The sequence below is a fragment of the Anastrepha obliqua genome, chromosome 4 (assembly GCF_027943255.1).
Source record: "Anastrepha obliqua isolate idAnaObli1 chromosome 4, idAnaObli1_1.0, whole genome shotgun sequence".
Taxonomy (NCBI): domain Eukaryota; kingdom Metazoa; phylum Arthropoda; class Insecta; order Diptera; family Tephritidae; genus Anastrepha; species Anastrepha obliqua.
Window position 1 is genome coordinate 54,799,891 of NC_072895.1, and position 14,219 is coordinate 54,814,109.

Below are 14,219 nucleotides of genomic sequence, written 5' to 3' on the forward strand. Positions count from 1 at the left end.
GGAAAGGAGTAATTTTGTATTTTCTCTTCTCATGGTTACTATATCTGTATGATTTTTGACTTAATTTGAGACATAAAATAGATAATCGAAAGCAAAAGAAAGAAAATAACACGACAAATGTGGTGATGTAAATTCATTCTTCATTCGCTATCCTTTAAGTAATTTTGTGCTTTTTTTAATTTTGTTGACTATGTTTTGTATATGCTCACTCCGCTTGAAAAGGGAGTTCAATTATCTTCACGAGCACTTGATTAAACATTATGTGTTTAGAATTGAATCAAATCTATACTCCCTTTAGCTTTAAAATTGTTTAAACTATGTCGGCGCTGTTTTGGATAATGAGCCGGATTCTTGTGATATTCTTACACAATTTTTCCAAACAGTTTATGATGTTATAATGCGACAAATCACATATTTTTACTTTATTCGCAATCATGTGATGATTTGCTCTTTCAACAAATGTTGTGCAAGCAACGTCAGAACTGAATATTCGCACACACGGATCAGGCAGGGTCTGCCCCATGTTTTGAAAACTCGTATCCTCTTCAATAGCGTAACGCAATACAATTCACTTCAATGAATGTCTAAGCAAATCACATCAATGTATTACTATGATCGCTTACATTCTGCATTAAGAATTTGCAAATAAAGAGTTTATTCTTTCGCCGAGAGGATATTAAAGACTGATGTTCTCGAAACATATTGATAACTTTGTGTCCAAAGCTTGTTCTATGATTGGGCTGGAATTTTACGTCGTAATGTGGAAGACTTCACTAATCCCTTGACCTTGAAATCATTCTACGTCTTCTTAGTTCGAAGCCGATTAGATTATTGTGGAAAGAAGCCTCTGACATGGGGAGACACTCTAATATATTTACCCACTGGCATATCCTTCAATGACTCTTCTTAGCCATTCATCCCTCAACATGTGCTGTTCCTCCTTGAATTAGAAGTTTGTCTATTTTAGCCACCTGTGCACCGGGCAAGTGTGTATCGGGCAACAAGTCACATTATTTGACCAATACACAGACGTTACCAGCTGTTACCGCGCGGAGGTGATGGATCAGGTTTCCACCAGCAATATGTACAGTTACGGCACGCACCAATATTCATGTTTGTCCCCTTGAATTAATGATGGCTTAACGGCCAAAATATTATACATTATCTTCTCTGTAGATGCAGTGATCGATATATCGGTTAAACAATTTAAAGTTTATGCTCGTTGTCAAGGTGACATTACACACTAAAACATTCTTTTGCTGGGTTAATTTTTTTGTTTTCATTCAATTGTGAGTTACAAGAAATTAACAACGAAAGTCAACAAGGAGAAAATTCAGTACATTTTACATCTAATAAAATATATACTTTTTCACTTATAAAGGCATTAAACAAAATCGTTTGTGGGATATAATTGTAAATAGTATCCAAACACAAAGCCACAATCACACAAAGCCAAAGACCTCGTAATACACTAGTCGATTTCGGACTACCCTTTACCCATTTAGCATATCAAACATCGTTAATACGTACACATATGCCTATGTAAATTTTATATTTGGTTAAAAGAAAGAGACATTTGTCCACATGAGTTCGTCTAGTTTTCTTATCGGTATTAAGCAACACGCTTTTAAATTAGATTATATGGTTGAAGCAGTGTTGCCGTTATAGGAGAATAATTTGATATACATATATGACGTACAAAAATTTTCAAATTATTCAATCATTAATATCATTATATTAATATTGCAGAATATGCGATCATATGGAAATTTAGTAGCACTGAAGGCGCCTTGAATGGATAATAGCAGTGAGGCAAAAACAACAAGGCAGTAAACAAAGATTGAAAGTTTAGAATAGGTTTAACAAAATTTCACAGATTAGAGACCAACAAAATTAATTTTCACGTTAGAAATGGATGGAAATATCATTAATGGATGGAAATATGCGATCCCCGCAAAAGCTTTAGGAAACATCGGAGACAATGCGACTACTCAGTGCTTTCTAGCCAAGTAAAGCACTCCAGTGTGAAATCAATTGCCCTACCCACCGGCCCTTGCGTCATGCGATCTTCGCTCTACTATTTCCTAAGCTGATCGGAGCACTTTTAAACAGCTCCCACATATCAAATATAATTTCGAAAACTCGTGACATTCTCTGTTAAAACAGAAAATCAATACAGATTATATGTGCACCTGGACATGTTTGAATCTAAGAAATCCAATATGCAGATCAGGCGGTTAAAACTGGTGGTAAAGCCTCATTACATTGCATTACAATTTGTTAGTAACGCCAACGAAAAGCATTTGGTTTCAAAATTTTCCTTTGTTCATTTGTTCCTTTTAGAATTGGCCGTATCCCTCATTATCCTCTGCTGGCGGTAAAGAGTCTGCCCAATTTATGGGTTATGAATTTTCCAACTTCACACCTTTTGGATTTATGCACCGGGTTAAGTCAAGCCAGAACCCTCATATTTCAGAGCCACAAGCAATTGGATTTTCTCCACAAGATAGATGACGGCTTTTTAGATATGATTTAGAATTTATTCTAACCAGTAAAATAATGATATAATAAATAACCTATGTTCATCTTTATAATCTCATTACATTTTATCATTTATTGCCCTTAAAATTGAGTATATATGAACATATGATATGTCTTGTAATATCCACCAATATCATTCAATTGTTTTATAAGAACTAAGATCGAAAAAAACGTCTATTCTATACCGAAGTATCCATTGAAGCTGTAAAAGAGCTGACGCAAGCAGATTTTCAGCAGAATAATCGCAAAGAACATTACTGCGGGCGCCGTAGCCGATTGGGTTGGTGCGTGACTACTATTCGGAGAACGTAGGTTTGAATCTCGGTGAAACACCAAAATAACGAGAAAGTGCAAGCGATGGCAAACCTCCGAGTGTATTTCTGCCATGAGAAAGCTCCTCATAAAAATATATCTGCGGTTTGGAGTCGGCTTAAAACTGTAGGTCCCTTCATTTGTGGAACAACAACAACATACACACCACAAATAGGAGGAAGAGCTCGGCCAAACACTCAAAAAGAGTGTAAGCGCCAATTATTGCACTTCTAAGCAAATATGAAATGAAATTTCGGTTTCAACGACGGTTGGCAACTCTCTTTGTAAACGTTTTTACACTTGGTAGTCTTAGAAGCATAAAAAAATATTCTCAAGACTTTTCAATAAAAGCTAGACCTAATTGAAAGAAAATTAACTTATGATTTTAGTAGAAGAACTTATTCTAAAGAGTGCGGTGGCCTTGTACTTAACTAAGTCCCGCCAATGAAATTAAAAGTGAAATTAATAAATTAGTAATTATTTTAATCGTAGGAAATAAAAATGGTAATTGGAGTGGGATATACTCGTACTCAAATTTAATTTACAAAACGCAAAGGAAGTGTCGATATGAAATTTTTTATTTTTTCGTTTGTTCTCTGTCGCCAAAAATTTTAAAATTATCATTCAACCATTTGTTGGCAAGTTTGTACTGATTATGTGAAATTAAATATCAAATTGAAATTTCAATATAAATTTTTTTTTTTTTATTTCAAATTAATTAAAAAAAAGTCCGAGCTACGGCAGCCAGCCCTAAACCATTCGGTACTTCGAGCCCCGGACATGAAACATCAAATAATAGACAAGGTTAGTGGTTATCCTCGGCAGGCAATGACAATCCTGATTTCCTTGATTTGAGCTCAAAAGGTGGCACAAAACCGATAGAAAAATCATAAAACTCATTTCATGGTGGATTAAATTAAGTGGATTAAAATAAAGTGAATGGATAAAACTTCAACCACCAGTTATATTTATATCTATGAAACCGAAGAGTACTGGATACATATATAATACTTTCACATCTCTCAAGCAATTCGTGAAGGTTTTGCCAAAAATTGTTCGTCCTTTGAGCCAAACTAATCACCGAGTGATTTTTCTACGTTTTCGTTAAAAATTAAATAGTGTGTGCCCTAACCGAGCATCGACGAAAGCAATTGATAATCAAATGAGGCTCAGGCTGACAATCAGTAATCTATGCCAGTCTCAAGTCACTAAACTTGCTAGCCTGATAAGTTCACCAAATTTGATGATGAAAACCAATATTGACAATCAGCTTCGGATGCATGTAAGGATTGTAAAAAAATGTATTAATCGACTCCGTTAGAAGCTAAATACCCAGAAAAAGGTGAAGTGAAGTTTTATATATTGCCGAATATTTTACGAAAGTGCAGAAACGGAATAAGCAGACATCTCATTTATTTGGGTTTATTACATCTCTCAACGTACATAAATTACAAAACGTGCCCACTCCCTTAACTGTAATATAAAAAAAAATTAATATAACAAAACAAAAACATACATGGAATTCACTCCACAGCCTACATGATGCAGCTATTTCCGGCGCAAGCTTAAACAATTTTATTTTTAATATGCGAGATCGTACTTCAATAGAAAAGTGTGATCTAGTTTAAGAGCATTTCAAAAACGACACGTCGCCTCGTAAAATAAGTCAAATTGTATATTTAAGTTCGTCAAAAGTTCAGCTCATTATTGAATGCCTTATGCATAAAAATCGTGTGGTAAATAAGGGACAGGCTCCAAATCAAATTTTCTCCGATAATGAGTGTCAGTGACTAATGCGACGAGTGTAGAAAAATGCAGCAACAAGCGCTGAAAAGTTAACTGAAATGGCCAAAAAGTATTTAGGCAAGACCATCCAGAAACTGTTCGAAGAGTACTGAGGTAGGCAAATTTAAATTGTAGAATAGCCCGTAACGTTTCTTAAGTGCAAGAAATAGAAGCAAGAGATTGCAATTTGCGCGTAACCATCCAAATAAGACTTGACCGTTTTGGAGGACCGTACTTTTTGCAGATGAAGTAAAAATAAATCTATTTGGACCAGAAGGCAGATTTTTTAAGCAGATTCCTTTATACAGTGTGCCCTCTCCTAACCGACACTTCTAATGAACACTTTGGTAGGCAAAGAAAAAACTTTCTTGAGCAATGTTGCATATTAAAACGGAATTGGGTAGCGAGATATGCTTTACTACAAACTTAAAAGTAAATAATCGGGATTTATAATAATAATTTATTTACATAAGTGACAAAACAGTCGATTGAACATTGGTGGGCGTATCATTTTATAGTTGTCCACACTATACACAGAAAAAAGCTTTGATAAACATTTTTGCTTGTCACCCCTACTTTGCAGCTGCTCTAAATTTCACAATAACGTCCGATTGAGATCTGGTAAGCCACAAATAAAATAGCACACAGTTTTTTTAGTTTTTCCCCGGTCTAATACTGTGCCTGCACGGCATTCAAATTAAGATAATCAACGTATGATACCACGCGCTGATGCAGACAACTCAAGTGCAACAAAGTATTCATGAATCAGCTTTCACGATTACTTCGAAGTTATGAATTAATAAAGAAACATTATTGATAATAGTAATTAGGTGGAGAATTCAAAAAACAATAATTATTAAAAAATGCTAGATAATAAAAAATCAAAACAAATAGATATATTTATTCATTATACCAAACTAAAATATTTGCATTTTATACTTTAACAAATCCTTCTCGTTGCCTGATTAATTTCTTCTCTACGGAAAAAACAAATTACGGAAGATATACCATCTATTTGTGGATACCTTTATTCTGAAAAGCAATGATTTTTTGTGGCGTAGTCTGTTCAGGCAAAACAGTGAGAGAATTTAGTATGATCAGCGTCCTCAAACATCGTAGAAAAAATCGAAAAACTTATTCTGGAAAACGAACGTTTGAAAATGAGGCAAATCGTGGAAATAGTTGGAGTATCTACCATCTATGTACCATTTTGAACGTACTTCAAAAAAATTTTAGTATGTCAAAGTCAGCACATCAATAGCGGGTCAAGAGTTCATCAAAGTTGCACGAGAAAGGAAATGTCTTTATGAACCAAACTCTTACTAGAGAAGAAACATTTGTTCAACCCAAGAAATCTGCATTGGATCAGACATCCATGTGGTGCGGCTTCGTCTTGTAAGTTAAAGGAGTCAAAATTGGCTGCAAGGATAACGGCTGCTATTTTTTGGAATTCCAAAACCATGTTGTTGAGCAATAATGCGCTGCATCTCTAAAAACACTAAAGGATGCACGTCGGCTAGCTCTGCCTATTTTAAGAGCCTACAAAGAAGATTTGCTTTTGAATAGTATAGATAAACTTTATTAAAGTTTTGAGAAGTGTGGCTAATCGAACTAGAGTACCAACCCTATTTTGCGTACGTTAGTATGAATGATTGTCGATTCGACGAACTAAAAAAACACTTAATTGGTACATAAAAAACTTATACTTATATACTTATATAGCCTTGATTCAAAATACAAGTATGCTTCCCAAAAGTTATATTGCCGCCTTAAAAAACTCCCCATTGTCCTCACAACCATCTTTGAAACGTGTGAACCACTCATGAACTCTGACACGGGATCTACAATCATCGCCATACCCTTTTTTCATCAATTCAAATGTTTCGGTAAAAGGTTTTACCGATTTTAAAACAAAATTTGATATTAGCTCTTTGTTCGAAACTCATTTTTGTACCGATGACACAAACATACTGACACTTTAGACGCAATAACTTCGCTTCCACTGAACCGAATGTCACCAATCTTTCACTGGAAGTCAGCTAGGGATGTAACTTTCAACGAACTAACTCATTAGAAAGATGGCGCCATCAAAAACATTTTTATCACGCCAGTCTTGTTAATTTTGGGCTACATCTTGTTAGTGCGTTTACATCGGGATACTGTTCTAAAAGTGTTTGAAAGAAAATTACTAACTAGGGTATAAACTTGGCAAAGTTTTGCCAAGTCGTAACATTATTGAGAGTCGTAACATATCCTACATATTTGTTAGTTTCATGAGATGGCAGCTATGGTTCCGACATACGATAAAAATATGCAGAACTTTATATTTGTCGTTTTTAGCATTGAAATTTTCACCCAAGAATTTATGTTCCGGCGTAAATGAGTGAACATAGCTTTTTCTGATGAGATGTTTCTCATCTTTGTGTAAAAAATGGCGGTACCTGCATAGATTCTGAAGTCCTTTGTTTCGTATTTAAATTACATTTGGTTGAGCTTTCTCAAGACAACTATGCGGAGGAGTATGCACCTTTGACTTGGGCTTGGCATTTGTGGTCAGTTAAGAATGTTTTAACAATTTTATATTATATACTATTGGTCCGTTACCTCAGGAGGACAGTAGTACAAGGATTACATGGGCTTTTATGCATGATTTTTGGTTGAGTGCAAATCACTAATAAAACGCTGGTTAGGTGAAAGTGCGACTAAAATTCCATGTTTTCTTTTAAAAGCCAGTTATTTATCCGTGATGAGGTTATTTTTTGATATATACTACAAAAGTCACTTTGTAATTATTTATTGGAAAGTCGCTTCCAGATAAATAAGTTCAAAATTTGAGATATAGGAGCGCACGGACCGCTCTCTACCTAGCTGATGGGCTGTAGAAGCTATAATATTGGGAATTTCCGCATGAAAATTTCACAGTACATTCTTAAGATACCATACTTTGAAATTTCTAAACCACCGGGTCTCCTTAATGACTAAAGATAACTATAAATTTTTGGAATTTTGAGTGATAGTTCTTAGTATTTTTTAGCACGAGTTTAAGTTGGACATAGCTGAAATCGAGTTCCTGGCTAGTGCCATATCTGCGCACGTTTTTTAGTCGTAGGGCTCTTAGCCCTAATTAAATTATCGATCTCAAGCTCATTCCCATTTATTCCGATATCTTTCTGGCTTCCTTTCTGGCCTTAACCAACGAGGACGTCTACGGTAATGCCCTAAACAAGATACTCAACACTGCAGTGAATATATCAAAAAGTAAAATACAAAAAAATAATTAATCAATATTAGCACAGTACACCTAAGCAGATATAATTAAACATATTTTTGCGAAACATTTATTAAAGTTTATTTTTCATTATCTTTCAAATAGCTTTCAAAAATCGTTTTTACTGTATTAGCATTGGCTATTCTAGTCGCTCAAACACCATCTACTGATGGTGCCAAAATACTCGCTGTGTACGCACTCCCAGCCAGAAGTCACTTCATGATGCATCGTGCGCTGATTAGCGAGTTAGTTAAACATGGCCATCAGGTAGAACTATTATTTTATCTAAATTGTAGTCAACGAAATTAAACTAATTTCTCTACCAAATAATTAATAGGTCACCATGATAACCGCACTAACACTAGAACCTCAGAAATTGGGCAGCAACTACACAGAGATACTTATTGAACCAGAATACGATTACTGGAAGGATAGTGAGTTGTTATACTATATGTACACACATATATGAGATATTCCAAACTTTAATGCCTTTTTCCTTACAGGTGCGGAAAAATTTGGCGCAAATCCGCTCCTTGAAATGAAAAATGATGTATCAAATTTATTGAAATTTGCGAAAATCATTTCCTTAACTGGCACGGAACATGCGCTCAAACAGCCCAAAGTGCAAGACATCATCAATGCCAAACAAACCGAAGGTGTTTACGATTTGTTACTGGTAGAACAATGCCAACAAGAAGCATTTCTAGCATTGGCCCACATCTACAATATACCAGTAATGAGCTCTGCAACATTTGCCCAACAAGCCTATATGAGTCAGATGTTTGGCATTATCACACCTTGGTCTTATGTGCCTCTTAATATCCTAGAATTTACCGAGCATATGACTTTCTGGGAACGTGTACAAAATACCTATCATTCATTACATTATGACCTCTATCGAGAATTTAAAATCTTTCCAGAAATGGATGAGCTGGTGAAGAAATACTTTGGACATTTACCAAGTAAGAAACTGAAAATATTTCGCAAACATGAATGAAATGAAAAAGTCAACTTATTATATTTATTTCCACCTCTTCCCCAGTAAAGTTCCCAAGTGTATCGGCTATGGATAGGAATTTGTCTGCTATATTAATTAATAACTATACACCGTTATCGTCGGCCGCTCCCACAATAGATAGCATGATCAATGTCGGTGGCATGCATATTTATCCACCAAAGCCACTTCCCACTGATCTACAGAAATTTTTGGATGAAGCAGAAAATGGTGCAATTTACTTCAGTTTGGGCACTCAAGTTCAGAGTAAGGATATGGCTCCAGAAAAGCTGAAGGTTTTCCTTGACGTATTCCGTCAACTGAAACAACGCGTCTTATGGAAATTCGAAAATGATAGCATTGCAAATTTACCAAAAAATGTTATGATAAAAAAATGGATGCCACAAAATGATATCTTGGCACACCCTAATGTGCGCATTTTCATCGCTCACGGTGGGCTCTTTGGCACACAAGAAGCCGTGTATCATGCCGTGCCAATACTAGGAATACCATTTTTCTTTGATCAGGTAAATTGAATATAGGATCGGACTTTGAACGAAAACATTGACTATGCCGAAAATGACGGTTTTAAGCAATTGTGCAGCAACGGTAACCCAGTGGTATAAATTCTTTGTGAACAGTAGCCTTAAAATCAAAAAAGGAGGACATTATCGCCTTCACTCTCCACTATCAAGTTATGTTAGGTTAGCCTGGTTGGCAACAAGCCACGTATAGACCTTTTGGTCCCTAACGATACCAGATGAAGACCGACCTCTATGAATACCTAAAGTAGACATCATGTAGGATGTTAGCGGTTTTGGCGAATCTAAGCAGCGCTGGGAGATCCGCTTTTGAGACGTCCTCCAGACTCTCAAACAATGGGACTCCCAGGCATTTGAAAGGCATTTTTGATAATGCCAGACAATCGCACAGGAGGTGTTCTAAAGTTTTCTCAACATCCTCTCTGCATTTCCTGCATTTGTGCGTGTTAGCATTCCCTATCTTGTACGCATATGCAGCCAATAGATTATGACCTGTTAGCATACCTATGATAGTTCTGCAGTCCTTTCGCGAGAGCGTAAGTACGAATTGAGTCAGTTTTTTGTCGTTAGTTCCACACATGGCTCTTGCTGTTTTGCATATGGTTAGATTGGTCCACCTATCTTCCACTCGCCTTTTCATATAGTCGTACATTTCATTGTATATTGTATTTAGCGGTTTTGGTATGTCGTTCTCTTGTTCAAAAGGTAGTCTAACAGCACTTTTTGCTATCTTATCTACTATTTCGTTACCCATAATGCTTTTGTGACCAAGCACGCAATAGATATGCAGCCTACTGTTTGCGGCTAGCCTTTCTATGGCCTCCCTGATCCGTCGAACAGTTTTGGACTTAATACAATATGGGCTTATTGCCCTTGTTGCTGCTTGACTGTTCACGTATATATTAAAGTAATATTTGAAATTTGTATTTTATTAGCTTAATCATAATGCCAGCGAACGTCGTATTTTACTGAGCAATACGATGTCCTTACCAAACACTCCCCAAGCAACTTATAGTATACTTATTTATTCCAACGATTTTAATCAACTTAATTTCCAATTTTTTTTCATCAAATTTTTTTTTCATTAAATCAATTTAGTTTTCACTAAGATCTGGATAGCTGGCGACGAATTAGTTCGCTCTTTGTGAATATTTTAAATGTCAGCGTCAAATTAGGAGTTCACAGGTAGTATAGCAGTCTGATAAACTTATTACGATGATAGTTTACAGATATAGACAGCCCAAATATTGAACTAGCACTTTTGTAGCCAACTGCCAATTAATTCCATATTGAACGCTTTGTCAGGCATTGATGAAAATAAACTTACAGCGAAAAGATCTCATACGAGTACCTTACATACAGTAAAAAAGTTCTAAATACTTGAGAGCGCATATTTCAATACAATATTTTTAACTTTATCTGTGTTTTCTCTCCCCTCCACATAGTATCTAAATTTGAAGAAAGCTGAGCATGGCGGCTATGCCATTACTTTGGATTTCAAGACAATTACAAGTGAGGATTTGAAGAATGGTCTGCAGCAATTGCTCTACAACTCAACCTATCGTGACGCTATCAAACGGATCTCGCGAATTTTCCGCGATCGTCCCATGGGTCCACGGGAGACGGCACTCTACTGGATCGATTATGTGATACGTCACAAAGGCGCACGTCATTTGCGCGCTGCTGGTTTGGATCTGAAATGGTATCAATTTTATTTACTGGATGTTATCGCACTGGCGGTAGCTGTTGTAGTTGTAGCGCTCGGAGTTGCGCTTGCGTCAGTGCGATGGGTTTTACGAAGAATCAACCATGGAAAGATCAAACAAAAAGTGCAATAAAAATATTAAGTATTGGAATTATCTTTTTCTGTTTTATGGAAAATGTTCGCAATATGTATATATTCTAAATATCTGCTGTACTGTAATGTGTATTTACAAGTTTTGACTATTTATTTATTTTGTTTTTGCTTGTAAAATCATACCATTCGAAATCATTCTATAACAAAAACTAATACAAAAAGTTTGAAACTTTTTATAAAATTTATAAAATATTGGCAAATTTCCATAAATATTTTTCACCTTCATGTCAAAATGTTTAGAAAAAGTCAGGTTATACAGTTGTATATCCCCTTAAATTTGACTTCAATAAAGTGTAAGGTTGACGTTGAGTTTTGACAATTTTCTTCATATAACGAATGTCTGATATTTTTTATGACGCTGATAGTGTACGTAGAATAAAATAAAATTTATCAAGAACATATTTGTGTTTAAAGGTTTCTGAAAGCATGAAGAATGCTTGACGGTTCAAAAACTCACGAGTTTTATTTCCAATATTTTTGCTAGTGCTAGGTGTCCAATTTTGAAAAGATCCCGATACGTATATTTGACAAATTTTTGGTACATCACTGATGCCTTGAAATGTAGAAGTTTAAATGTGAAGAAATACTATTAAATATTAAAAACAAAAATGTTTATGTTTATATGTGCATTTCAATTTGTTGTATATACCGACAGACGAAGACAAAATAATTGTCGTAAGTTCTTTATTATTATTATTTTATTTTAATATTTGTTAAGGTCAAACCAAAAGAAAATAAAGAGTCTATCTACCCTATCTAGAAACAAAAAGTACTAGACAATAAAAAAGGAGTTGTTAAGACCGCACAACCATCACGTGGTTTTCCTAGGCGGTCCCGCATCCAACTACTAACAACGCCCGACGCTGCTTAATTTCGGTGCTCGGCGAGATGGGATGGGCCACATTCAGCGTGGTTTAGACTTGACAATTACATTATACATACATATATAAGTACACCCACAGCCATACATGGCAATGTACATATGTATGCACATATATTCATTGAATAATTATCCAGAGCATGCCTGCAGCAGTAAGTAATTATTATTTTATTCAAATCTACTAAAGGGTATTTCAAAAGACGCGCCCAAATGTTGTTTTAAAACAAACATGTACAAATTTAGGCACTTTCAGATTTCATTATTTTTATTCGAAATACAGCTCTTATCAATTATCTGTGAGAAATGACATCATTTAAATGCCCCCATGAGCACGTCTATCGGTGATATCCGCCACACAGTCGATTCAGTAATGCCTAAGAACATTGTTCAGCAACACAGCTACTGCAGCACAAACTAGAACGCAATGATTTAAATGTTGAGTTGAAAGTTAAAATTTGTCGAACTGTGTTGTAGGATAATTGAATATGCTAAAAACTACGCAGCCACACAAACTTCGGTTATAATTATTTAAAATTTGTGGATTTCTAAAAGATTTTTAAAAAGTCATTGACTTTGAATTCTAATCATTTAAAATAATAAACCACCAAACAAAATTTGTCATTGAAAATATAAAAGCTCAGAAAAGTTGTGCGATTTCTAGTGACACTCACTGTATATATTCAAAAATGTATTTCTCATTCTCAATATGCATAGCGAGGACTGATGAATATTCGTTAACAAATACTTTTATGTATTGTATCTACTTATATATAAGTTAACACATCCGGTCAGACAAAGTCAACGACTGCAGTTCTGCACGATCAGCAAAGCTGCAACAATGTTTAATGCCAATTATGCCAAACTCCACAATACGTTGCCGTCAACATTCCATGCGCCGTCGCGACGTTGAAACATAATCCATTCAGCATAATCGCTGACACAGCGATTATAGGTCAGGGCTAGCTTATGTTAAGAATATTTTGTCATTTATATTTCAGTACGGATTTGACCAATAAACGAACAAGTAATAATTCTATTTCGCTGATTTAACTTCGTGCAGAGATCACAAGTGAACAGTCCGAGTATATTAATTATTAACTTATACATACACACATTACAAGTCTAATTATATGCATGTAAAAAAATTAATTAATATGAACAAATTCGTTCATAAAATTCTCGCCTCGGCTCTGCATAATACGATAATATACGTGTAACATGTTGAATGACCTAATTGTTTATAAGTATTGTAGGTACGCAAATGAAAAATGTATATACTGTTGTTTGTAACCAAAAAGACATTACCCCCTACAAACTTGCCTAATTAATGTGATTTTTATAAGATATTCCTAAATGCCGATTAGTGTAACTATCAGAGACCAACTTTGATATTTACATACATACGTTATTACATACATACACATATTCGACTATACATTTAAATGTAAATGTAAAATATTTAATTTTCATTTCACTCAACATCCTTCCAATTAAATTTAAAAAAAAAAACACCAACAAAAAAACTTATACACCCTAATAAACAACAGCAACAATATTTTCACGCATAAACAAATGAAAGAATAAAAAAAGTGCTAATTAAAATAAAGCTAATGCGAATAAAAATTATATAAATGAATTAACTGAAAATACTTGGATTGTATTTCGTTAAATTTTAGGATTTTATTATTATTATTTCCAACCGAAAGCCCCCGATGCTAGCCCTGCACTACTTTCAGTTTGTATAATAATTTTATTGTTATGTAAACCTTTATAAAATAAAAAAATAAAAAAAATATTATTATTATAGGATATTATTATCATTATTATAATTTTAATTAAAAACTGCATTCATCTGGTGAAAAATAAGTATTTGCACTTATCAGGTCAGTCCATAAGTTTGTTCGTTTTTTAAAGGTGGTTTTGAGATTAATAAAAAAGATGTTTAAAGTAGGTATTTATAAATCAATAATATATTTTCCTTCATTATTTACAATGTCTTCCCAACGTTTAGGCAAATTTGTATATTAATTCCCTGCTCA

General features: G+C 34.7%; 1 protein-coding gene across 1 annotated transcript; it reads left to right on the top strand.

Annotated features, from left to right (window-relative positions):
• The first annotated feature begins 3,633 nt into the window (after positions 1–3,633).
• Positions 3,634–11,326, top strand: LOC129244153 (UDP-glucosyltransferase 2-like). The gene is made up of 6 exons (XM_054881769.1): positions 3,634–3,657; positions 8,012–8,173; positions 8,244–8,340; positions 8,410–8,868; positions 8,949–9,427; positions 10,888–11,326. The coding sequence occupies exons 1-6, from the start codon at positions 3,634–3,636 to the stop codon at positions 11,278–11,280; spliced, it is 1,614 nt and encodes a 537-aa protein (XP_054737744.1). The 3' UTR covers positions 11,281–11,326.
• Positions 11,327–14,219: the final 2,893 nt, after the last annotated feature.